Source organism: Odocoileus virginianus, chromosome 18 (genome assembly GCF_023699985.2).
Source record: "Odocoileus virginianus isolate 20LAN1187 ecotype Illinois chromosome 18, Ovbor_1.2, whole genome shotgun sequence".
Lineage (NCBI taxonomy): Eukaryota > Metazoa > Chordata > Mammalia > Artiodactyla > Cervidae > Odocoileus > Odocoileus virginianus.
This window is the reverse complement of record NC_069691.1, coordinates 3,620,256-3,647,360: the sequence shown is the minus strand read 5'-3', so window position 1 is coordinate 3,647,360 and position 27,105 is coordinate 3,620,256. Positions and strand designations below refer to the sequence as shown.

Here is a 27,105-nt window from a genome sequence, read left to right as displayed (position 1 = left end):
AAATACAACCAAAGTACAAGAATTCAAAAAAGGCACCATCTCAAAGCCAAGAGACAGAATTCTCTGCTGCCTTTAATTATGACCTTAAGTTTGAAACACCTGCTTTCTCCAGATACCCTCAGAAATATGATACAATAGATAGGAGAAGGAAAAAGACACCCTTGTATAGTCATTTTGAAGACAGTGAAAGAAGACAGTATGATGATAAATCAGGAACTAAGACTAACTTCAAAAGTACATATCATAACACTGGAAATTGTGACTTTTGCCACATTGAAAAGAAGGAACAAAACTACACAGTTTTGCATCCCTACAAAAATGGATTTGTGGTTAAGAGTGGCAAGTGGGCCACTAACTTAGAAAATCATGATTTTGGTCTTCCTGGTTGTTTTAAGAACTATGAAAAGTCATCTGACTTAAACCGGCATATTACTAATTTCACTCCATTAGATATTCCTGAAGATTCTACCAGCAGTACTTCCGATGAACTTCTGGGTTCTCCTGTTTCTGACAAGCAGGAAGGTTTACTGTCACCAACATGTCATCCATCCAATGTCCATCATATTGGAGGTTTTCCAGAAGAATATTATAGAGAAAATCCTACATTCCCATCCCAAGGGATGAATTGTGATGCAGACACACTTGGAGATCTGTCTGGTTGCTCCACAGAAGAGATGACCCCTTCCTGTGTTGAAGAACCCAGGGAGGACTATGTTGATACAATGGATGAGCTTCAGTGTTTGGTAGAAACAGTGTCAGAATATTTAGCAGAGAAGGAAGAGGAGATTAATAAATTTGGTTCCCTTTCAGAAACTAAAAAAACACTTAAACATAATAGTACTATTAACAATGCAGAAAAGAAAATGCCAGAGGATCAAACACCATCTTCAAACCTTGTCAAGAATGACAAGGACAAGGCCATCTCTTTCCCTGAGCTGAATGGAGTGAAATGTGCTGTTGGTTCTTTATTTAGTTCACTCTCAGAAAAGGTGGGTTCAGGCACAAAGCATCTAACAACGTCTGTGGAAAAGCTGGTTCATTTAGTTCCGGAGAAAACAGAAACTCTTAACCAAACAGGGGCGAGTGATTCACCATCTAGACCCAGAGCCAGGTCAGTATCAGAGAAGGATCCTTCCGTACAATCTCTGTCTCCGATATCTTCTCAAACAGTTGACAATAAGGACTTTTGCAAAGTGGACAAAACTTCTGAAAATGGGCACAAGGACAGTACAACTGGAAATTTAAACTCTCAGGATCCAACGGAAACTATTGGAAGGGACTCGGCTCCACAGAGTCAGAGTTCGGTTATAAAGTCTGTTTTCAGCATGCTAAATCCATTAAAGATTTTTTCGGAAAAGGATGAAACCAAAAATGGTGATGACCAGAGCAAGCCAACAAGAAAGGAAAACTTTGTTGCATGTGAGTTGGGGCCAAATAAAAGGGAACATACCCTTGGCAATGACAGTAGCATTGTCACTTTAAATACGAGTGATGGAGAAACTCCCCGCCACCAAATGCCCTTAAGTGAGGATTTGTTGTCTTCTAATTCAGCCTTTAAACCTTCTAACTCAGCTCTTTCTACAAGTAAGAAAGATGATGTTGCGACTCTTTTGGAAAGAGAACCCTGTACAGATTTGTCTGTGTTACCAGAGCAACCAAAAATAAGTGTCCAGGATACTTCGGAACATCCTTGTGTAGCTGGGAGTAGAACTGCAAATAAAGAGGCATCTTCAGAGCCATTAGAGGGGAACAAAATTACTGGTGATGATTTCCTGGAGCCACTCAGAAAATCTTTTAGCCAGTTTTTGCTCAGTTCCCCTGAGACCTGTTCAAAGGAGACTTTGTCAGACTCTATGAAAATTCACCAGTTGGAAGAAGATGGATGGGAAAGGGACCCTAAGAAAGATGGATGTTCCTTTTCCTTTAGTGGAAAATTACATATTCCATTTCTCAAAGTTCTTAGTCATTCTGAAAAGCAGCAGGATTTAAAAGAGAAAGGAAGCATGTTCCCATTGTTTAAATTGTCTTTCACTGAAAGCCATAAAACTGTCATTGACCAGAGTGTTCATGGCTCAGCAGTGACCACTGATGAAGTGGTCCAAAGAGACTGCCATGCAAGTGCTAAATTTAGTTCAATAAAGTCTAATTCAGTTCCGGATATTCATAGTAATCTAAGGGAATTTGGTGATATAAAGACGTCTAATGAGAGTGACCAAATAAATACTTCTGAAGATGCCACACTTACTAAAATAAAGTGTGATTCGGCTCCAAATATGAATAGTAATCTTGGGAAATTTGGGAGTATAGAGGAATTAAACTCAAGTGACCACACAGCAGTAGAGAACTGTGAGAGAGAAACCTTAAACATTCCTGGAGATGTGTCCAAAGAACATAGAGCTTCAGATTCTTTAGAAGAAAGTAAGGCTCTTATGCAAGTGACATCCTTAACAGTACCAGACTCTTCATTAGCATTTAGTTCTACCATTTCAAAACCCACCTCAGTTAATGAAACGAGTGATGACAAACTTGTAGACAAAGCTTCTGAGAAAAGAACCCAAGGAGGACTCTTTTCTAGCCTGTTTAACAGGTTTTCTTCTTTAGAAAACTTGTCTAATCAACAAGAATTAAATGTGAAAAAAGATGACTCTCCTCACAGGAGTAATACCCCAAGCTTATTCTCTGAAATGTTTAACTTGATATCTGGTAGCAGTATGACTGAGTCTAAACCAGATGAAGCAAAGTCCATGTCTTCAGGTGACCTAAAAGGTTTGAATGGAACTAAACGTTTATCCTCAGATGAGATCCCTGTTATTTCACGTGTGACTTCTGAAAACCAGAGGAATCGTGAAAAACAGGAAACTTCTGGCTTTATAAAAAGATGCTTGACTTTACCTAAAGAAGACATTCCATTATCTGATGCTGGGGTTGATGATCATCGCGCTCCTACGTGGAAAACCCAGCAAAGTGAGAAGAATCACCCCTCTTCTGCCAACAGTGTACTTCACTGCACTCCCGTTGTACAGCAGGACCTATCAGAGAAATCTGTGCCTACGAGGCAGACACCACATCATGTTCTTGAGGCAAAACCACGTGAAAATTGTAACAAGTCAACTTCACCTATACTAAGTACTAATATTCTTAGTCATTCAAACCACTATCACTCTTCTGAAGACGTGGACAGTCCTTTCTCTTATGACTGGGATTCTGATATAAAAGATTTCTCAAAAAATTCCAGAAAAATTCAGCCAGTATATTATGTGTTGAATCAAAATACATTTCCATCAACCGATGTTTTCTTGTGGCCTGACTCAGAAAACTCAGCAATAAATTTTTGCCAAAAAGATCAAAATGCAAATGTCTCAGAGGGGAGAACAAATCCGAACAGTGTCATTTGGTGTGACTTACCATATGAATCATTCAACCAGTTAGCATTTAATGAAGATTACTTATTAAGAGGTGATATGTGGGCAGCTAACTCATTATATGGAAATTCTTGTTATTTTCCAATTAGTGAGACTAAGAATTCACTAGAAGAATTACCCATTGACTTAAGTTGTTCTTCAGGTTATGAGAAGAGTACACACCCCATAGTTGATCTAGATTCATCAAGAATGGATGAAAACTTTATTTTTTCAAGTGTTGGTTATGAATATCAGGAGTGGTTGTCATGTCTTGAAAATGGAATGTGGTGGCCATCAGAGGATGGAGATTATGGATATTTTATGTTCCATGATGGCCAATATATCTATTTTTTCCTTACTGATTCTACTGGGCAGTATGCATATTTATTTATACCTGATTTTTCTTATGAAGAGTATTTGAATTGTGACTTACAAAATGTGACAAATGATCTGTCAAGTATTATGTTGGATGATTGTACTATTTCTGCTTACAGTTTTAAAGTACTTGACAAGGAAGATGAATTACTGTGGTATGTTGAAGAGGAACCAAATGACGACCCACTTGATTTATCTGTAGTTTTGCCAAGAAGTGAGGGCCCAGTGTATCTAAATTTAGGTACCTTTTCACAAGTACTTGAGTCAAATTATGACCAAAGGAATCAACCATTAGATTTTTCAGGCTATAATCCTCTAAAGTCTGAAAGAGATTTTCTAGCTTTTAAAGAAAGGCCGTGTGGTTCTGAAGATTCTGAATGTATGTTGGATCTCAGAAATCAGCCCCAAACTATTGGTAATCATGTTTTAAATAAAAATGAAATTAGAAAGGGAGGTGAACAGCCTCTCTCTAAGGATTCATCAGTTAACCTTTCTAGTTTCCATTGGATCCAGTCTTCTTCTGAAGAATCTTTCTCTTCAGAAGATAAGACTAACAAATTTCCTGAAAATAAGACTAACATCCCACAGCAAACAGAAGAGTTGTCATCACTGAACAAAGTGACTTCGTTGTTTTCTGCTTTGGGTGCTTCAATTGGAAATACTTTGAATTTTGATAAGAGTGAAACCTTAAAGTCATCAGCCACACAGAAAAGAGATCAGCAGTCAAACTTAGCAGAGGTAACAAATGCCAGTCTTCAGTTATTAATCTCAAGTAAGCAACTAGAGAGTAACTCTCAAAATGAGGAAGAAAGTCTTCTCAAGAAGGATTCAGAGAGACAAATAGCATCCAGTGTTCAGCAACTAGAATTTACTAAAAACATGAAGAAAGAATCCCCTTTAAATAAAAGCATGCATGTGAAAAAGCAAAGTTTGTTAAAACCTGTTTTTCAGGTAAGCCAAGCAACTCCTCAAGATAATTCAGATATAGAAGATGACAAGATGATTACAGCTGGCTCGGTTTCAGTTTCCCGTGTATCGCAGTTTAGTAGGGATGAACGCAAGAACTGTGAGCCTCCCCAGAACCAATCTTCCAAAGAGTCTGAGAGAACATTATTTAAAAGCGCACTGAAACTCTTTGGCCGGGAAGAAGATCCTTCAGTAAGTGCAACGGCAAATGAGAAGCAGGCATCTGGATTTCTGAATCTGTTTAAAACCCAAGTAAATAAAGAAGGATCACCAGGTTTAGAAAAGAATAATGATAAAAATAGAAAGATATCATCTCAGGAAAAGAATGAATCTCCTGGTGTTTCAAATTTTTTTGGTACCCTGGGAGGTTTCTTTAAAAGCAGTGTATCTCCTATACAAACAACTGAAAATGTGGCTGTTTCTTCAGTGACTAATAAGGAAGAGGTCAAGTCTAGTCCTAATGCCACACATCTAGCTAAACAGGATGTTGGGAACTTTCCTGCTGCTCCAGTTTCCTCTAGAGGGAAAGTTCGAGTTAGAGGTCTGAACAAGCAGACTACCATTGATGACAGTGAGCTAAAGGAACCAGCAATTAAGGAGATCAAGGATGATCATTTGACTGAAGAAGAGGTACCCTCCAGAGACCACCTGACCTACAAGTCACCAAATTCATCTTTCTCAACAGGTTGTTTCAAAGACTTGTCCAAAGATTCTTCAGTAGAAACCAGTGGTATGTCTATAGTGACAGAAGTCCCAAGAAGTGATAAAATATCTTTAGATATTCCGGGCAGAAGAAATTCAAATGAACAAGATCATTTTTCTAACAAAGACCACAGTTTTTCAACTGCCACAACATCTCCCTCCCAACCAGAATTGCCAACAAGAAAGAGTATATTTTCTTTCCTGACTGGATCTGAAAAATCTGAGAACAGAGCCTCTGCTGCTCTACCCAGAACCAAATCTCAAGCAGAAGGGCTATTCACACTTCCTTCCTTTTTCCCAACTGCTAACTCAGGCAGCAAGAAGGATGCCTCTCCTAAAAGCTCTTTCAGTTTCTTCAGCTTGTCCTTTTTGGATGAAAAGCAGCACAGTCCTGGGAAAAAAGAGAGCCTTTCAACTACTGGTCCAGTGACTTCCCAGCCCTGTAAGAAGCCAAGTGTTTTTGTGGACATGAGTGGTGCAATAGCTAAAGAAAGTTCTAATGGCAATGGAGATAGCATGGTCCAGGAGGTAGTTCATGAACAGCAAATGGCTCCTTGTGTTTCCATTAGTAACACCACTGAGGTTATCTCCCTTGCAGATGAGCTCAATGTAGAGGAGAATGATCCAGGAAAACCAGGTTCCAATAATGGACCAGGGACATCCTCAGATTTCCAGATAAATCAATCACAAAAAGACATTGTTCCTCATTCACCAGGATTTCAGGTACAGACTGAAACACTGCTCCTTGGCCCAGAGACCCTTGAGATATCTACCCATGAAGAAGAAGCTTTTATACAAGAAGCATCCATGAGTGACTCACTGGCCAGCTCTTTTTCACATGATAGCCATTTGGTTGAACAGCTCAACAATTTAGACACTTGCACTAACTCCCACCAGAATGAAAGATTTACTAGTGACCCATTGAACTTACCATTAGAAAAGGCCCCTGATGAGGTCTTAACAAAGATCCTGGAGCCAACTTCTTCCTCTGTGGAGCCAGGAGGTACATGGCACCTGCAGAGTCAAGGTGCAGATAAAGAGGAAGACAAATCAGTGTTGGACTCTTCAGTAGAAATGCTTTCGGGGTTTGTGACCAAAGTGAAATCTTTCTCTGGGTCCTTAATTGAACCTCCCAAAACATTCTCCGGACTTTTCTCTTCTCCTAAACCTCCAAAGAAAAATTCTTTTTTCTCTCTTTCTTCTGGTACATCATCTCGGCCTCTCAAAGGCGAGTTATTTGGAATTTTTAAAAGTCCCAAACCAGAGACATGCAAACAAGAATCATCTGTCCCAGCTACTGCATTGCTTCAAAATGGTAGTCCCAGAGATACTGTAGGATCAGTACCTCCAGAAAATTTGTGTAAAGAAGTTACCTTGGGAGCACTCAATTCAGAATCTATGGTCAGTGACTGTGGAATGACTGTGGTTAGTGCAGAGTCAGACTTGGAGACCTTGACAGATGATCCTAAACTAACAACTGAAATGGAAAACAATAATATTCCAGACAATATTCCAGAGCCCCAACATTCTGAAACAATTGAGGGTGCATCTTCTGTCTCAGGGGATGATGCTGGGCAAGGAGTATTGTCTCTGAGCGATGAAGGAGACATGGGGACGCTGCAGGCTACAGACACAGAGGCATCATTGGAAGCAGAGCATATCCCATTGCCAATACAGTTGCATCCAGATCCTCCCTGGATTGCCAAAGAGCTTCCTCCTCCAGTTCATCCACCTCTTCCTCTTGAGCCAGAGCCAGATATGCAATCCATCTCCGCAAACCAAGACTTCTTAGAGCTACAGGCAGCCAGTTCACTAGAAGCAGCACTGTTCAGAGAGGCAAGTGTCAGCCAGAATGCCACACCAGAAACCCGCGGGCACATTTCTCACCCTCCCCTGGAGGAACCCGCGCTTTGTGCCAGAGAACACTGTGAGCTACTTGACGCCCCGAAAGACTCACCTGTGGTCCCCCAGGAAGCGGAGCAGCCAGGTCCTCATTTTGAAATCCCGAACGTGACCAGTTGGCCAAAGCTCCATTTCCCGCCTTCTCCTGCTGACTGCGGGAAACCACTGAGCTCTTTCTTCTCCTCACCTTCCTCCACTGGCATTAGAGCAGCAGAGACTGGTTTCATGTCCGGTTTTAAGAAGCTGTCGGCTCTCTTTGAGGGAGGCAGTGAAGGGAAGGGGAGTAGTGTAGTGGCAAGTGATTCAAAACTCAGGCTTGGAAAGAAGCTGGATCTTTCATTTCCATGGCCGAGAGAGAACAAAGGGGACTCTGAACAAATGCCTGCAGAACCCTCCTCTTCAGCTTTGATTATAAGCAGTGATCAGGACCTTAAATCTGGTGAGACTGACAAAACTTTGCAGTATTCTCAAAGGCCTGGGGCCAGTGCTGAGCCAGCTAAGGTCCTGACTCAACCCTCTGGGACCTCTGAGCTGCTGGAGGCCGGGCCAAGTATATGTACTCAGGAGCTTTCAAGGCCTGGAGAAGTGGAAAACCAGCAAGAAATCCCAGCATCTGGAGAAGGTGGGGATACCAAAGATAACCTCTCTGACCCCATCTGTCCTTCCGAGAGTCATGAGGAAGAACACTGCACTGTCTCTGAGCTACTTCAGTCAGAAACACACGAAGAGGAGGCAGAGCCTGCTAGCGCTGGCTCTGTTTCAAACATACAGCGGCTGGACATCAGGGAACCAAAGACCAGCAAAAGGCCTGTTCTCAACTAAAGCATCATAAATGATTTTAAGGAATTGACCATTTATGATGCAGTGACTTAGTGGTAGCTTAACCATAGCCTGCTTTTTATCCTCCTTGTGTCTTTCCCAGCACCTGAGCTTTATGTTAATTAGGCATTAAGTAACAAGAAATAATATGTGGATATTGTCATCTCTTCTCTCTACCAAACATAATTCACTTATTGGAACAGTGTGCTTCCTGCTTAAAGGAAAGGCTAAGTTCTGGGATTTACTTACTCTGGCTTGCTCTGCCTTGAATAATGTAGAAGGGAGAAGGGAGGGCAAGAAGAGGCGGCAAGTCATTGAGTGGCATATATTATTAATAACTACAGCCATGTGATAGGCTTAAATGCTTCCTTAGGCCTTGAATACCTATGTCTGTAATAGCTGGGAGAGATCTACTTTGCTTTGCTTTTCCAAGTCTTCTAAGATGCTTTCTCCAGTGGCAATGAGATTATTCAGTAAAATACAAAATGCACAGGACGGCTTGGGATAATCTATACTGTATCTCCTATTCCATATGGATTTGCATAGCTTCTTCCAGTTTCTGAGTTTTATCACCCATGAGACTGGTGTCTGTTAGGTGCTTTTGGTCGTCTCCCAGGAGCTCAGGGTTCTCATTTGCTCTGGAGCACTGTGCTCTATGGTGGGGCATCGCACAGGGTCCACCTGCAGAGGATGCTATCATTTCCCCTAAGAAGAGGCACCATACAGGGCAGTTTAAGAGTGCTGCCTTGAGCACTGGCCCAAAGCAGTCCAAAGAAGTTGGTCGAATACTTTGGAGATTGTGTGTTAGGAACTACTCAGCACAGTGGCCTGGTACCTCTCCTGCTGCTGTGGGATGAAAAAATCAGAAATCAGCCTAGAAACACCAGATAATTGGGAAGAACCAGAGGGAAAATATCACTGGAAAACAATAAACGTTAGCCCTTTAGTTAAAGCTTGACTCTTTGGCAAAGGAATTCCTTGTTTATTGTCCCCACAGAAGTAAAATGAAGGGCCCCTGACTTGGGATGGAACTATCCAGATGGGGCTAGGATAGGTCTTGTAGATCATCCTCAAGTCCCTCTATTTTGAATAGGACTGAATCCTTAAAATTCAGTATATAGCTCAAGGGAGTAACTTCCGAATGCTATTCTTTCTATACAGTCATGATTCACTGCCACTCTCTCTACACCTCTTGTACCAGGAGAACAAATTTCCTTTCCGGGTGTGGGAGTTCAGATGGTTGAGAGAGGGGGTTTGTGCTGGCCTCTCTTCAGGAACAAAATGCATTAATGTGGCCCTGACTCAGATCTTGGAGTTGGACTGTGTCCATTTTGCCCAAAACTGAGCCATGACCTGAGAGGAACTCAGTTATAGATGGCTCTGGGACACTTCCTATGCTGCTAGGGATACCACGGTAACATTCATGTCAATGAGACCATTCTCCCTGAGGAATCTCTTTGTCCTAGCCTCTATTTGGCTTCCATTACCTTGTGCAGATGATTGAGGGACAATTGAAGGAACATGTTCACTTTCCTTTGCATATTCTGAGGAACAGGCCTTTATATTTCCAATTGGAGAGGAAAAAAAGAGTTCTCAATTTAATAGGTAACAGAAAAAAGGAGTAGAGTTCATCCATCCATTTTACTTTGTGAAAATTAGAAAACTTTGATTAGAGCCACTGGACAGGTTTTTTTAAGAAGTTCACGTAGAGAATTTTAGGCATAAACAGACTATTTGAATAATTCTTAATCCTACTTACAAAATATCACATTTGATAAAGAATTCTTCAAAGTCAGTTGCAGGGTTGGGGCTAAGTGCTGTTGGAGAACCCAGCATGCTGTGTTGTTTTCCCTTGTGATTTTGCTGAATAGAGCCTAGTTCTTCTAGAATGTGAACTTTGCTCCTGTCTTCCCAGGAACCTCCTGTTTGTGTTCCTTGCCACTGATAGAATCCTTATTTCCTGGACTCATCCATTACTTTGTTCCGGTCTTTAGTTTGTGTTTATTTACTAATCTGTCCTCCTCTTATTCTCACAGCCCCACCAGCAGTAGTAGGTATGGCTCCTCCTGTAACGTGAGTCAAGGGAGCTCTCAGTTAAGTGAACTGGACCAGTGTCATGAACAAGATGATGACCGTCGGGAGAGGGACTCCATCCATTCCTGCCACAGCTCCAGTAGCCTCTCCAGAGATGGCCAAGTGGGTTTTGGAGAACAAGAGAAAGCCTTGGAGGTGACAGGTGAAGAGGAGAAGCGGGGAGTGTGTGAACCCAAGGAGATGAAAGACGGTGCCACAGCCCATCCACTGCCAGATACGGTGCTACACAGAGACCTGGTCCGAGGCCCCCAGGAGAGGTAGGTCATGGCTACCTTGAGGAGCTTGTATGGTTTCCTCAGTACCTGCCCTATGGTACTGCTGGCAGAACGCCATTGCTCTGTTTGTTTCCCTGCAGCTGGGTATGGTTGTGATCAGGATACTGAGGCTTATCTCTGCACTGCTTCCATTGTTTTCTGGTGTAGTTACCAAAGTATTTCGAGGATCTCTGGAGAACATTTTAGCTGCAGTGTACCAGGTCTTCTAGAGTCTCTAGTTCTTGGCTTACTAGTTGACCCCACATATGACAACCTCTGAGTCTGAAACTGACCTGAGCCCTGCAGATTATTTCATTCAGAGGAGCTGCTTTGAATAAAACAGGCTTCCTAGACTATTAATGTTTAAATTTTCTGGGTGAACATTGTTTTTCTTTTTTGTTTTTTTTCCTTGACTAAGCTGGGAGACACTTAAAGAACTGATCCAGAAGCCAGATCTAAATCACCCTTCTGTCTTCCTGGGGCCGAGCAGTATGTCTGGCAGCTGGTACCCAGAAAAAGGAAAATTTTAAACTTGACCTTTTAACAGTCACGTAATGAAGCTTAGTACAGAGTTTGAGTATTGTTATCATTGAGCTAAATTGGTCACTCAGTTGCTGATAGGTTGGGGCAAAGCAGGGTTTCTCAGTCTTGGCATTATTAACATTTTAGCCAGATAATTCTTTCTTCATTTTTTGTTTTGTTTTTGATATTTTAGCTACATTGTGCAGCATGTCGTATGGTTCCCTGACCAGGGGTCGAATTTAGGCCTCCACAGTGAAAGCATCGAATCTTAACCACTAGGCCATCAGGGAACTCACTGAGCCAGATGATCGTTTGTTTGGGGAGCTGTTGTATGCCTCGGGGGATGTTTAGTGGCATCCCTGGCCTCTGCACAGTACATGTCTACAGCAGCTCTCGGTGTGACCACCAGACATGTCTCCAGATATTATTGCCAGAGTTCTCCTGAGGAGCAAAACTGTCCTTAGTTGAAAACCACTGGAGTAGAGTGAGAAGAGCTAGGTGTGACTAAAATTCTCAAATTTCAAGGTCATGGGAGGATCAGAGCAGTGAACACTGATGATATGGTAAGAGTTAGAAAACAGTTGATGCCTCTGCTGTACCACTCGAAGGTAGAAACTTGTTTTCTGTTTGTTTTCCTGATTTTTAATCGTCTCTGGTGGCTCATCTAGTAGACAAGACATCAGAGAGCCTGAGTTCTGGACCAGCTTTTTTTTTTAACTGGACTGACAGCTCACTACAAGATAGCTGTTTGTAGACCTTGGACTTGAAAGATGCTATTGTCTGGGTAGAGTTCTTTGTCAAGCATTAGCAGTGCCCGTCCTTCTCTCATGGCCTCGTTGTCCCAGATCCTAGCTGTGCAAGTGACATCCAGGCTGGTTTCAGAAGTGCCCACAGATGTTTTAAAACAACTGATGCACTTAAGTGGCATCAGTGCCTAGCATATATTTTGTGTGTCTGTATGGTGGTTTCTTATTTACTGCCTTGGCAATAGAGGCCAGTGAGCCAGGGGAGAAGCATCATCACCAAGAATGAACCACTATTCCACAGGTAAAACCTAGATGATGATTTATTTAGTATAGGCTAGTGTTTCTGCCTCAGAGCTCCTTTGTTATATGTATTGTTCCTTGCACTTAGGATGCCCCTGAGGCAGCTCAAGGAACAAGATCACAGCAGGAGGAGGGCTCTGCCTTTTTTCTTAGCACTTTGATGTAGACTAGGAATTGATACACCTTCCAAAATACTTAGTGGAGTCGGAAGGGTTTGCAGGAGCAAAATTCTGCCCCAAGGATGCTTTGCAGAACCCCCAAGGGAGAGTGGTGATCTTGAGAGGCAGGGGAGAGGTTTGCTCCACACCCCGCCGCACCGATTCCCTGTTAGTCCCTTACTTAGGGCCCTCGTCGCTGCTTGTAGTATCCTGACCCCTAACTGTTCCAGTGAGCTGACTCATCAGGTGAGTGGAAAAAGGGAAAGAAAGAGAGGGAACACATGAAAAGCTAAAAGCAATTGTCATTTTAGAGAGGAATTTTTTTCATGTTGGATGTTCAGGGTATGCTGTTTTAGTGGCTTGAATCACTAGACAAGTATAGGCATGAATACAAACCTTTTAATTTTAGGTATTTGGCAGTTTTGACTTGAGCACTGTCATCTTGTGGCCTGGGCTTATTTTTAAGGAACATTCTTTTCTCTGTTACAAGTTTTCCTGAGGAGACTGCATCTTCGCCATTTACCCAAGCCAGAGCGCACTGGATCCGAGCAGTTACCAAGGTTCGACTCCAGCTGCAGGAGGTAGGAAGTCTGTTGTTCTGGTTCTAGCTGGGACAGTTTTTCCTTTGAAATTGGGAGACATATGGTGCTGAAGAAGCAGCCAGTGATTAGTCATATTATAGTGTGCTTCTGGGAATGCATGACAAGTAAGCTAGAGCCTTAAGAGATGGGGAGGTAGCTGTTGACTTCCTTGTACGCTAAATAATGGAACTCAAATAGACCTAATGGGTTAAGAGCCTGAAGGTAAAATTAAATGCTGTTTTTGGTACTACTATCACCTGTGAGGCTATTTCAAGTTTAGGATAGGAGCTTGTTTCAGGGCCTCTTAGGGTTAATTGTTGTTTCCTTTGGTCAGCCAGTTCAAGTGCCACTGGCTGACTTTTACAGGGCTGGAAATTTTACTCAGAAATTTCTGTGGGCTCCCCTAATTTAAGGTCCAAAATATCAACACATTAATATCTAAACTAATGTAAAAAAAGTAAAAATAGATATATTTTTCATTTTCAATGTTGCAAGTTCGGAGTATCTTTATCTGTGTTTCAGTAGTCAGTCTTCAGGCAGAAAGGTGGTTTTTAAATGATGACAAGTGGCTGTCAGTAGTATAATACCTGGCAGATGTTAAAAATGAAAGCATGCTTACCTGTGTAAACACACTTTAAAAGTAATTTATTTTGAAATAACCTCAAACTTAAGAGAAAAGTTGACAAAACAGTAGTGTAAAGAACTCCCATATCCTGCTCACCAAAGTGCCTCAGTTGTTGACATTTTATATTATTTTTGCTTTATCACCCTGCATCCATAATGATTAATCTTTTGCTGAACCATTTGAGAGAAAGGGAGAGGCCTGATGTTTTCCTTTTTGTATTTTCCAAAAAGGTAAGGCTGCTCTCCACTGTAACCAAGAAATCCACAATGACAGCACTGTCATCAAAACCCCATGCAAATTTTGCCAACTGTCCCAGCAATGTCTCTTTTCTGGTCTAGGACACAGCTCAGGCTAACATGTTGCATTTAGTAATCTTGTCTCTTAATCTCCTTTAGTCTGAAACAGTTCCTCTTGCTTTTGACAGATACTATAGGCCTTTCACTTTGTATTCTTCACTTTGGGTCCGTCTAGTGTTTCCTCATGTCCAGACTCAGGCCATACTTCCTTGGCAGGATTACACAAAAATGGTATATTGTACCCTTTTTAGTGAATTGCATCAGAAAGTACATATTGTCAACCTGTCCTACCCCTTGTAATGTTAACCTTACTCACCTAGTTAAGTTTGTATCAATTAGATTTCTCTACTGTTAGGCACCATTTTTTCTTGGCAATTCATAAGTGTTTGTGGTTCAGTACTCTGAGACGATGCCAGTATCTCGTTCTCATCAAATCTCCATGTATAGGCTAAGGATCCATGTATGATTCCTGTCTGAATCTACCACCACAAATGCTGGTTGCCAAATGGTAACTTTCTATTTCCATTATCCTTTCTACATTCGTTAGTTGGCATACTACTATAAGGAAGAGATTTCTCTCTTTTTTGAATCAGTTTTTTATTATTAATTTTTCAAAAGTAAGGGTCTTATAATTCTTATAATAAAGGAAAATAAAATAAATAACCTCCATGTAGAAGAGTTCTGAATGAGAAAAGCAAGAATGTATTGGAGCGGTTTGTTAAGGCTTTTTAAGAGGCAATACAGAATCTCTCAAGGATAGCTAAAAACTGTTGCCAAAGCTTGGAATTGTCTAGAGAAAAGCACAGTTTATTTAAGAGTAACCAAGAATGATTGCAACTTAGTATTGGAACAGTAGTAAATACATTCTTAACATAGGTCATGTAACTGAAAGCTGATTAGGTGTGGCCAAGAGGAGGAACCGAAGCCAGAGTTTAAAGAAGGATCTGATAACAGCTGAAGATAGAGTCAGAAGTACACCATTTACACTTAAGATGAGATTTGCTGGCACATTGGTTGAGGTTGTGAGACAGTAAGAAGTTAAGTATGGCACCAAGGAGTTTTCTTCTGAGTAATTGAAAGTTCCATCTATCTGCCCTAAGATAATAATTTTTTGTTAGTTTCCTATTATTGTAGAATTTAAAAAAAAAAAAAAAAGAATTTCCCTATGTAGGTGTAAGTAAATAGGAATTATATTCTAATCCCCCCTTTTTTCTTTACCAAAAAAAAAAAAAAGGTTTATTATACACACAGGGAGTATCTTGTTTTTTCACTTGGAGCTTCTTCCATGTTAGCTCTAAGAGAACTTTTTTCTTTTTAAATGGTTGCATAATATTTCATTGTATGAATGAAGTACAGTATTTAATTAGTCTTCTGTTGATGTTCATTTGGTTGTTTTGGGTCATTTGCTGTAACAAACCATATTGCAAATGATAACCTTTTACATACATCATTTTGTTTGAGTTCAAATATATCTGAGAGAATATGTGTTTATAATTTCAATAAATATTGCTCTCCATTTATCAGTGTCTTAAAACAACAAAGGTTTACTTTGCTCATACTTCTTATCATCCTGTATGTTGAGGAATTCTGCTTTGTTATCTTCTGTGCAATCCAGGGTAAGGGATCAGCCAGCTTCTAGAACATTGCCAATATTGGTGGTAGAGAGAAAGAAAAGATAAAAAATGAAAGCGAACATAGAAGATTACTCTTTGGCCCAGAAGACATAGTATGTCACTTTTGCTCACATTTCTATGGCCTAACCAAATTATATAATCATATATAACTTCAAGCAAATGGTATACCTTGAATAGATAGATCGGGATATTTGTGAAACTTTAATAACTATCCCAAAGTGTATCTGCCTTCCACCAACTTAAACTCTTACTAGTAATGTCATGACATATTGGGCCTAAAAAAAAACAGATCTTTTGCAGAAAGAATTTGAAAAGCAATGATATAGACTATATTCCTTTCCAGTGCTACTTCTTTCTGTACTGTTTAGTCAACATTTCCAATATATAAAATCTTTTGTTCAAAGTACTTACTGTTTCCCTGTACGGAGTACTCTTTCTCTTTCTCCACGTCTCTAATTGTTCATTTACATCTTTTATATCCTGTCAGGTGTCAGTTTTTTGGATAAAACTTCCAGACTCTGTGCATAGAGTAGACCCCAACCTGTATCCTTGGTTTCGCCTTTTGCAGTTTCAGTTACCTGTAGTTAGCCACAGTCCAAAAATAACAAATGGAAAGTTCCAGAAATAATTCTTAAGTTTTAAATTGAATGCTATTCTGAGTAGTGTGATGAAATCTCATGCTGTCCCACTCCTTCTCATTCTGGATGTGAATCATCTCTTTGTTCAGTGTATCCCACCCATTAAACACTTAGTAGCCATCTCAGCTCTCAGATTGACTGTCATGAGATGACAGTCCTTGTGATCAGATAACCTTTATTTTACTTAGTAATAGCTCCAGAGTGCAAGAGTAGTGATGCTAGCAGTTTATTATCTTTTTCACCTTTCCTCTTTTATTTTTTATTACTTTTTTATTAGAGTACTGTTGATTCGCAATGTTGTATTAGTTTCTGCCATATAGCACAGTGAATCAGCCATACATGTCCAATATATCCATTCTCTAGACTTCATTCCCATACAGGTCCTTACAGAGCACCAAATGGAGTTCTCTGTGCTATACGGTAGGTCCTTACTAGTTATTCTTATATAAAAGCAGTGTGTGTGTGTGTGTCTGGCAGTTCATACATACCACTGAGAAGCAGTAAAGTGCTTCCTTTAAGAGAAATGGTTGAAAGTTCTTGATTTTAAAAGGAAAGAGGGATAGTTAGAGAGTTTGGGATGGGCATGTACATACTTCTGTCTTTAAAATGGATAATCACCAAGGACCTACTGTCCGGCACATGGAGCTCTGCTCAATGTGGCAGCCTGGATGGAAGGGGCTTGTGGAGGAGAATAGATACTTGTATGTGTGTGGCTGAATCCCTTCACTGCTTCATCACCTGAAACCATCACAACAGTGTTGATTGGCTATACTCTAATACAAAATAGAAAGTTTTTTAAAAGTAAATTTAAAATAAGGAAAGAAAAAAAGGATACATTGAGGTGGCTAAGATCTATAGTTAGGATGAATCTTCTAACCCTGAAATTGGTAAGAAGGAAAAAGAAATTCATGCTAGTTTTGCTGTCACACCTCAGACTGCAAAAGTTGTGGCCATTTTGTGTGATAAATGCTTAGTAAAATTAGAAAAAGCATTAGGTTTTTACAGTTTTAGAGCAAGAGAGACCACATTCACATAAATTTTATTACAGTATACAATTGACCTTTGAACAATACGGATTTGAACTGCATGGGTCCATTTATATGTGGGTTTTTAAAAATAAACACTATAGATCTATGCAATCTCTGATTGGTTGAATCTGCAGATGCAGAACCTTGAATACCAAAGGCCAACTATGGGACTTGAGCATCCTTGGATTTTGATATTCATGGCAGGTCCTGGAACCAATTTTCTGTGAATACTGAGAGATAACTATATTGTTGTAATTGTTCTATCATTAATTATTACTGTTAATCTCTTACTATGCTTCATTTATAAGTTATACTTTATCCATATACATACATACATTCATATATACATACAAGCATCCACTGGGGTCTTGGAACATAGCCCCGGAATAAGGAGAGACTACCCTACTTTGGCTAAATTTGCGTTTAATGGAGTTACTTGTTTACTGTTACATCTATCCTGTGTACTTGTAAGATCTTTGAATGCCAGGGCTATGCTTTTTATTGCTGCTGTTCTGGAGCCCAATATAGAACCTGGCAGAGTGTTTAGCCAGTCTTTTATGGATGCTTAAGTCATCAGAAAAGCCCATTAGCATTTCCACAGAAGTCTCCCTGTACTTCTTTATCTTCTCGTAATTCTTTAAAAAGAAAGTTTCCCAAGGCCTAGCACCTAAAGCTAATAACAGCAAAATATTAACTATTGAAGTTAGCTATGTTATATAATTTATATATATATATATTAATATAAAGTTACAGAGTTTATATTACTATGTGTGAATTTAGAATTTTTTTCCCTTAGGCATTGTCTTGTGAGCTTTATTCTGAGTTATTAAATATTTTTTCAAAAAGCATATTTTAATGATTATTAGTAGATTACAGTATTCCATCATGTATATATTCCTTAACAATTCCTCTTATTTCTTTACTGTTATAAATAATGCTATGATGAGTATCATTATACATAAGTTTCTTTTGATTTCTGATTATTTAACTTAGCTTTCTCAAAGTAGTCAGATAAATTGCTGAGTTTAAAAGTGCACACCTTTTAAAGGTTTGTGAAAAACTTCTACCTGTGTTTTCAGAAAAGTTTTTCCAATTTATACTTTCAGTAATTGAATGTCTTGCACCAAGATTGAGTATCATTGTTTTAGAATTTTTTAGTCAATTTGGCAGAAGAAGAATGGTATCTCATTGTTTTAATTTGCATTTTTTGATTACTTGTGATTTGAGTATTTCCCATAAGTTTATAGATCTTTTACACTTCTTTAGCTGATAGTGTGTTTAATAGACTTTGAGTAACTGCCATATGGACCTAGCTACCCTGATGCCATTCCTGTAAGACTGTCAGCAACTTAAGGGAAGAGGTCATAGGTCATCTCTGTATCTGGGCTGGCTGAGTACCTGGCCATATGTATTTAATGAGTGTTTGACATTGCTAATGCTGTTGAGGCAGTAATGTTGGTAGTGTGGGTGGAATGGATATGATTCTGTACCTTATTTGGCTTAGCTGCAGAAAAATCTGGGGGAGGAGGTGAGACTTTTTAGCTCTAGAAACAGAGACTGCGGTGGCAGCAGGTGGGTGGGTGTTCCAGGTGGAAGGGACACTGAAGGAGATGGCATGGAGGTAGGCCATGAAGACGACTTGACAGAAGTTCTTAGGTTGCTAAAGAAAGCTGATGGAGGGGAGTCAGTAGCAGAGATGGAACTGAGCAAATAGATGAGAAGGCTTGTGTTTAAATGGAGCCATCCCAGGAGGTCCAAGATTGCAGCTAGTTAGCTTGAGGGATGAATCAACATTTTCTCAAGAAAGATCATGAAGACAGAACAAACTGACTGTCTCCTGCAAAGTTCTCTTCTGACTGTGACTCTCTCCCCAGCAGAGAGACATGCACCTTGGGCTGCTGTGAAGCTCTAAAGAATTAACTCCTTTTCAGAAAATAGTGAGGGTCCAGGGAGGGCCTTTGAGGGCCCCATGTCTTACTTAGGCTTAGTTGCACAAAGAAAGCACCTTTTCTGTAGTTTTAAACTCCGGGGATTTTGCTCTGGTCATGTCTGCCTATCTTAACTTTTATTACCTCAGCTTTTTGCCCTCTTGGAGACCACAGTTATCCTTCCTTTTTCTCAAAATCTCTTAGCTTTCTCCCTAACAATTTCTATTGTAACACTAAAAAAAAAAAAAAAAAACAACAAAAAACTAAAGCATGACATGAATAAGTAATAAATATAAAAATGTAAAGTTATATGAAAAGGATACGTATAATGTAAAGTTTTCCTCCTGCTTCAGACTTCCAGGCCTCTCGTTCCCATCTCCTCCATCTCTTTGTTACCTGTGTCTTATGAATCAGTCCGGAGGTAAACTGCGTTTATAAGCTTGTGTCTGTGTGTATTGCATACATTGTCCTTCACTTTTTATTCATTTACTGTTGCATCTTGGAGATTTTTCCCTATCATAAAGAGCTACTGCATTTTAAAAATAGCTGCATAGTATTGTTTTCTGTGGATATATTACAATTTGTGTACTCTCTTCTCTATTGATGGATCTCAATTAGATGGTTGTTTCTGATATTTTGCTACTTCCACAATGTTGCAATACAAATCCTGTAGTAAACCCCAACTTTTAGCACCCACTTCAAACTTGTAAGCCCTACCTAAGAACAGGCCCTACTACCGCTTCACAAATTAGAGAGACCTGTCTTAGACATGAGCCCCCCAGGCTCTGTCTGTCCTTTGGAAAACTGTAGAGTCCTTACCTTATATCTGAGACCAGTACGGATACGTTCTTTACTGGCTTAAACCTGACAGTTCATTAAAGCCCTTTTGTGTAGAGACTATGCCTTTTTGAAAATGCCCCATGCATTACCGGATCAGGAATGAGGTTTGGTTTTCTCTGGCTTTCTCTGCCACTTCAAGGCCATTACTAGATCCTTGCATAAGCCGTTCTCACACCTGCCTTCCCTGTTGAAATTAGACCTCAACTTTTGCATAACTCCCCATTCAGTCATTGAAGACTTTAGTGTGTATATTCACAGTTTTCCTTCTAATTTCAATTACTTTCCATAGTCCTTGCCTTATCATTATCATAGTAATCATTATTGAAGACTTATTTTATGTGCTTTACATGCATTATCCAAGTGAATCCCTACAATAATTCTATGAATTAGGCTTATGTTATTAGGCCTATTTTGTAGATTAAGAAACCGAGGTTTAGAAAGAAACTTGTGCAGGATCTCCTGTGTGGTAAGGGTTAGAACCAGATTTGAATCTAGACCTATTTAACTCCAGAGCCTTCTTAATACTAGTATCTACCACTGTCATTTTAGAACCCTGTTTTCCAAAGTATGTTTCATAGGACTCCATTTTCTAGAAATGTTAGTAGATTATCATGTGATAAAGAGTTTTATGGTCAAAGACATTTGGAAAACACTGAGTTCCAACAGAGTGTAACATAAACAGATGGCTTTATCACAGGACTTCTCAGAAACTTGAATATATTTAGGTTTGTTGTGATTCTTCAAGAGGGGGAAAATGCAGAGCATTAAACTTTTTAAACTGTGAAACTGATTTGGAAAAGCATCCTGTAGGAATTATTTTCTGAGGCATACACTTGAGGAAAGTTTTTCCCAGATAATTTCATTGTCAGTTCATTAAAAATGTGTTTGTGAAAGTCCATTGCTACCTTATCCTGTGGTTGTTTTCAAGTCTTTATCTTATTGGACTCACTGCAGTATTTAACATGCCTCCACACTCCTTGTTTTTACATCTAAGAAACCATCTCCAGTGTTTATCTTCTCTGATGTCTCTTCAGTCTCCCTTTTCTAAATTTTCTCTCTGCTCACTTCTTAAATGTCTGTGAGGAAATTGGCAATTTCACCGGAGCCTCTGAAGCAGTAAGATGTTGTTTGCTTTTACAGGGTGTGGAAGAAACTTGCCCAGTTGGTTAGTAATAAAAGCATGCCCTTGAGCTGCCAGGTCTTGCTACAACCTGATAGTCTCAGCACCTCCTGTTCTGTCCTTTTAATATACAGATCTAGCCCAGTCTTTGTAATTTAACTGTTTTGGTAAAAACTAGGCAGAGGGAAGTTCCAGAGATGAAGCTGAGTGGGTAACAGTAATGACATCCTTAAGAAATTAAGCTGCTATGTATTCTGTTATGCATAGAGAAAAGCCCTCTACCTCTTCTATTCCCATTTGCACTGAACTGAACAGAAATATCCAGAAAGGACTCAAACGGTCCTTCTGCTCATGTGCTCCATGTCAGGTAGGCAGCAGGCCAGAGCAGGGATGAAAGCTGAGATTGGTTTAATTCTTTTTCTCTAAAGCCAACAATTAGAATGTTGCTTCTACTCTAGTCCAAAGACCCTCGACACAGGAAAGGAAGACACCAGGGTGCTTGGATTTTGGTTCTAGATTGTAGCCTTTATTCCCTTGCCTTTTAAATTCCTGGTGAATTTTAATTTTAAATTCCTAAAAGCTCTGCTTTTACCTTTTCTACCTGTTATGGGCTGAATTGCCCTCCACTCCCTGGTTCCTATGTTGAAGTTGTAATACCCAGCTTCTTAGAATGTGATTGTATTTAGTGATAGGGCCTTTGAAGAGGAATTACAATAAACTGAATACTTTGGATGGGCCCTACTGAGATCTGACTGGTATCCTTGTAAGCAGAGATTAGGACACACACATACACGGAAGGAAGGTCTTGTGAAGACAGACAGAAAATGGCCATCTACATAAGCCAAGGAGAGTCCTCAGAAGGAACCAGCCTTGCTGACACCTTGATCTTGAACCCCTAGCCTCCAGAACTGTAAGAATTAATTTCTGTTCCTTAAGCCACCCAGTCTGTAGTAGTGTGTTATGGCAGCCCTAGCAGACAAAAACTTAGGCAGAAAGCGGAAGATGCTCAGAAGCATCAGTGTTTCTCACCTGAGGGTCTCTTATTTCCCGTGGTCTCGTTGGTGGGAAACATGCTGTCTCGGTTGCTGTATGCAGACCCATGCGTGACACCCCGTGCCTTTTGTATTTGTTTACTCTCATCCCCATTACTAATAAAACTTAGGACTCAACTAGAAATGCAAAGAGCTGGGTCCTTGCAGTAGCTTAGTCTCCAAATCTGAGAGAGTTTGAACAAAGTACTTCCTATTTCTTAGTTTCCTTAGCGGCAAAATTAGGAATAATAAGTGTCCCCTCTCACAGTTTTGGTGAGATCATAGAAGAATGCATTTTTGAGGGCAGAGTTTTATACACAATTGCCGAGGTCATCGTGGGGTTCTGATTACTGAAGTGTTGTCTGGGCTTTCTCGTGACCTCCTAGCCTCGGCCTTAAGCGGCCCCCAGCGGGGTTGGGGAGCAGAGCCGGAGGCTTTGCTGCCAAATGGGAACCCGGTGAAGCTGCTTCCGATGGCTGAAGTGGCATGGAGCCAGTCCCGAGGATTTCAGGCTCTTACAGGGCTCTAGACTACAGATGGCGTGGTGTTCCTGGGATAATTTGCTATGCGGATCTCTCAGATGAGGCTGTCTATATATGGTGCTTCTCGGGGACCTGCAAGGAAAAACATCTGTGGAGTGCTTTACCCTGGGAGCCTGGGAGAGCAGGCCAAAGGCTATCCTGGGCACTGTGGAAACACTTTCCAAGAGCTGTTTTTCTGTACTTGTCTCAGGAAATGCTTAACATTTCTCTGAAATGTTCTGGACCCATTTATGTCCTGGATCTGGGTGGTTATCAGTGATTGTTCTTCTGTAAACCTTAGATTTCATTCTAAGCTGTGACTGAACCTTGAGAATTATAAGACATCACATCTGGGACTGGGATTTGGAACACCTTATTTCAAAGGGTGGAGTTTGACTCCGGTTTCTGAGGAGTATGTTAGAACATTTCTGAGGAATGCTGTCATATCATTAGCCCACCTAGAGTCAGAGGAGGGTGTGGCAGCAGGCCTTCGTCCTGCTGGTGGTATTTTCTGGACATAGTGACAACAAAGAGAAGTACTTTGTAAATGTGCATGGGATAAGTAACGAAGCAGCCCTTCTTGCTTTCTCCTGCTTTCTCTGACTCTTGCTGCTTATGTGACTATCCAGCGATTGGGAGCATTTGCTCCTTTCTGGGAAGGAATTGTTGCCCTGTAAGAGAGGGCAAAAGTTATTTAAAAGGAAGCAGCTAATATAGTTATTCCATTTCAAAAAATCAAGCCAGCTAATAAGTGGGTACAGCTGGGTACTGTTGGGGCTATTTGTAAGATATTTTCTTTTTAAAAGAATTAAAATGTTTGGCTGCTCTGGGTCTTCCATCATGGCACACAGGCTCAGTAGCTGGGGCATGTGGGCTTTAGTTGCCCTGCAGCATGTGGATTCTCAACCACTAAACCACCAGTGAAGTTCCCAGCATTTCCTTATTATTAGGAGCTTGTAGGCCAGAGAGTAGATAGAAATATCAGTCTTTAAGTTAAATATTTAAACACTTTTTTTAGCCAGATACTTCAGTCTCTACTTTGTGCATTCCATAGTAACTTTTGAAATTCCTTACTTGTAGCTTCCTATTTTCTTGGGTTCTTCTAGTTCTTTCTGACCTTGCTTGCCTCCTTTCCTGTCTGTCTCTTGGCTCTTCTTTCTGCACTGTCCTCCTCAGGCATCTTTTAGTCTCAAATCTGCATCTCCTCAGCCTCTAATCCAGTCATTAGTTGATATGCACTAATTGAACTGCTCAGTGGCCAGTACTGTGCTGAATGCTGGCTTCCGTGCTAGGCAGCCAGTGGACTCCCAGCAAGCCTTTCAAGCAGATGATTCCCGAGTATATACCTCTCACTCCCTTTTTCCTTAGGTTCTGTCCTTCATGTCTAGTTATCTACTGCTGTTGTCCCCATGATTTCTCAATGTTTGACGCTTCCGTTTTGGGCCCGTTCCTCTTCCTTTGTTCTCTGTTTGTATTAACATGACCATCATTTTGCTAGTTCACCCACTCAAAATTACGGTGTCATTCTTCCTTCTCTCTTACCTCCCACAGTAGATCATTTGCCAGATCTTGCTCTTTTTCTCTCTGTGATATCTTTTATCAGTCTCCTCTCTGTTCCTCTCTGCATTCAGGTCCTCTTTACTGCTCAGACTATGTATTGGTCTTCCAGTTGTTTTCTTGCTGTCATTTATTTTTCTTGGAATCTGTTGTGTGTTCTACTACCAGGCTTATCTTTCTGAAAAAGAGCACTAGTCATGACTGCCGCTTGTGCTCAGGGTTCAACTTAAAAGTCACATCCTTTGAAGCCTTCCTGAAAGTCCCCAGTTAGAATTAGATACTCATTTTTCTCTCTTTCTGTAGCATTTTATATACAGTCAATTTTGGTGCTTATCATACTGTCCTGGAATTGTGTGAGCATTTGACCTCAAGATTATGTATTTCTTAAAAGAGTGTCTACTGTGTGACTCCTTTTGTATTAAATTCAGAAACAGGCAAAAGTAATCTGAAGTGTGAGATTTCAGGATGGTGATTATTTTGGCGTAAGAGGGTAGGTAGTAACTAGATACAAGTGCAATGGGGCTTCTGAAATTCTGATGATATTCTGTCCTTGATCTGAATTCTGTTTACATTGGTATGCTCTTGATTTGTGTACTTTTCAGTATGTATGTTACAATTTAATAAAAAATTTAAATAAAAGCTAGATGAAAAGAGCATGAAAATACAAAATAGAGACTGTGTCTTTTAAACTTTATATCCCTGATGCCTGGCATCCAGCAAGTCTTAACAGATATGTGACTGAGTGAACGAGTGAATGAATGAATGAAATTTTTTTTTCTTGAAAAGCATTTAGTTTTTCTTTCCGTTGGTAGTTAAAGTGTAATCTCAACTTTTTAGCTTGACATCCATGACCACCATGAATTGGTCCAACCTACTTTTCTAACCTTTGTTAATCCAGAGGACATATATAGTTGGAAGAAATTGAGCCTTGGAATCAGCAAGATCCTGAATTTGAAGTATGGCTCCACCACTTACCGACTATGTAACCTTAGGCAAGTTGCCCAGTCTCTTATAAACTTAGTTTCCTCATTTCTGAATTGGAATTTGTTTGCCTACATGAATAAATATGGATTAAATAAGATAATACATGTAGGGTAGGAACTGGCACGTTGTTAACATTTAGTATATGTTACTTTTCCTTCTTTTCCAACATCACACCTTCCTTTTTGTCCTTTTCGTACCTTTGCTTATCCTATATCCTCTGCCTTGAATACCTTTTCTTCTCTTCAGTTTTGCCTCTTTCACAGAGCCTTCCCTGATTCTCATCCAAACCAACACTATGAAAGATGGAAATATTTACTCTTACAAATTCTCATACATTTCACCTGTGTCTTTTATGATACATATTAGTCCCTCACATTAGCCTTTAGACATTGCCAGAGGTTGCCCTCTCATTCCAGGCCCAAAGAATAGACACTCCACTTGTAATGCTGGAGGCAGGAGCTCTTCACTTGGAAATAAATTGGGGCATGAAAAGGCAGGTGAAGAAAACTGATTTGGGCCTTTGATTTTTTTTTTTTTTTTTTTTTTAGTACTTCCTCCTGCACAGGGAGAAATTCAGATGTCTAGTCAAGAATATGGACCCAGGAGCAAAGGGTCAAGTTGCAGACTGCTTGACTTGTCATTGGAGTTGTTCTTCTATTTGAGATGTTTTTATGGCGCAGCCTGATGTGAGTTAGAAGGCCTTGCACGAGTCTGCGTCAGCCGTCTTAGGGACTGAGCGAATTTCCAATGGGGTGGGCTTCGCCGGTGGCTCAGACAGTAAAAATCTGCCTGCAGTGCAGGAGACCTGGGTTCTATCCCTGGGTTGGGAAGATCCCCTGGAAGAGGCAGTGGCTACCCACTCCAGTCTTCACCTGGAGTGTCTTCTCTGTTTAATATTCCTTGAGGGCCCAGTACATATAGGTAAAAAAAAAAAGAGCTCAGGGATTCAGAGATCCTATTCCTGGCCACTTATTTTCTTGTTACTTCTGCTTTCTACTGGCATTTTCCTTGTACATGTGGAGGCTTAACTCCTTTCCTAGATCATACTTGAGGTCAGGAATGAATTATCCCTATAGCTTTTGATTACTTAGGCACTCAGCAGAGTTTTGTGGGAAGATTGCTTAAAAGTATGAAGTGGTATTGCAAGATCATAGGTAATTAGTTCAAAAGGAATGAAATGGTTTATAACAAAAATAATTGCTGTAAGACTATAAAATAAGGAGTAATCCCTTTGAGTTAAGTTGGTCAGAGAAGTCTTGTCAGAGGAATTCCCAGAGGGGGCTAAATCAACAATTGTTATTAAATATCAAGAAATAGCCAAGAAATAAAATAATGAGCAAGGGATAATTTGCTTCCTTAAGCAAGTCATTAAGGCGATCCATGACTCCTTGTAAGTGGCAAGTTGTGTTCTTTCCATAAACAATGCAGCTGAGATTTACCACCATTCCTAAGCAGTCATATCCTGAAGTACAGTCATAATGTATAAAATAAGACATCTTCAAGCCAAAGGGAAGAGGTGAGTTGTGGCAAATAATCTTTGCCAGTTCTGTGGGTGTATGCTTCCCTTTGTTGGTTGTCATCTTCAGGCATGCTAGGGAAATGTGTTTATTTGGTCCACACCTAAGGACATTCAGACATAAATAGCCAAAGATGACAAATTAGGAAGGGCATTCTAGATGAGAATCAACACCCTAGAGCATTTCTTATGACAGGTGAGACAAAAGCTGTTGACTGGTTTCTACCCAGAATGCTCTTCTTGGCTTTTGCCATATCTGTCCCTTGAAGTCCTTTTCTTATTTCTGACAGTTCCATCTTTGTTTCCCTTTCAGCATTTATTTTTCTCTGCTTGCCCCTTAAAACTTGGTGATTTCCAGGGTTCTGTTTTCCATCTCATGCTCTTCTCTAGATAATCTCACCCATGCACTAACCCAGATTTCTTTATCTACTTCAGTCCTCTTTCATGAACTCCAGACTCGTGACAAGGTGCCTGTGATATTGTGACCAGAAATTTCATAGGCACCTGATGCAGTATGTTCAAACTGTACTCATTGTTTTTTCTTTCTCCTCAACCTCCCTTCATGTA

General features: G+C 40.2%; 1 protein-coding gene across 3 annotated transcripts in view; it reads left to right on the top strand.

Moving 5' to 3' along the window:
- The window catches only part of UNC13B (unc-13 homolog B), a 202,903-nt gene that overhangs the window by 104,735 nt on the left and 71,063 nt on the right, over nt 1–27,105 (top strand). For 2 of the 3 annotated variants that reach the window (XM_070480296.1, XM_070480295.1), the window contains exons 9-10: nt 10,202–10,516; nt 12,730–12,820. In XM_070480296.1, coding sequence (XP_070336397.1) covers nt 10,202–10,516; nt 12,730–12,820 — 406 coding nt within the window. Of the gene's footprint in view, nt 1–112; nt 8,153–10,201; nt 10,517–12,729; nt 12,821–27,105 lie in introns of all 3 variants that reach the window. The other variant, XM_070480297.1, reaches the window with a different exon arrangement.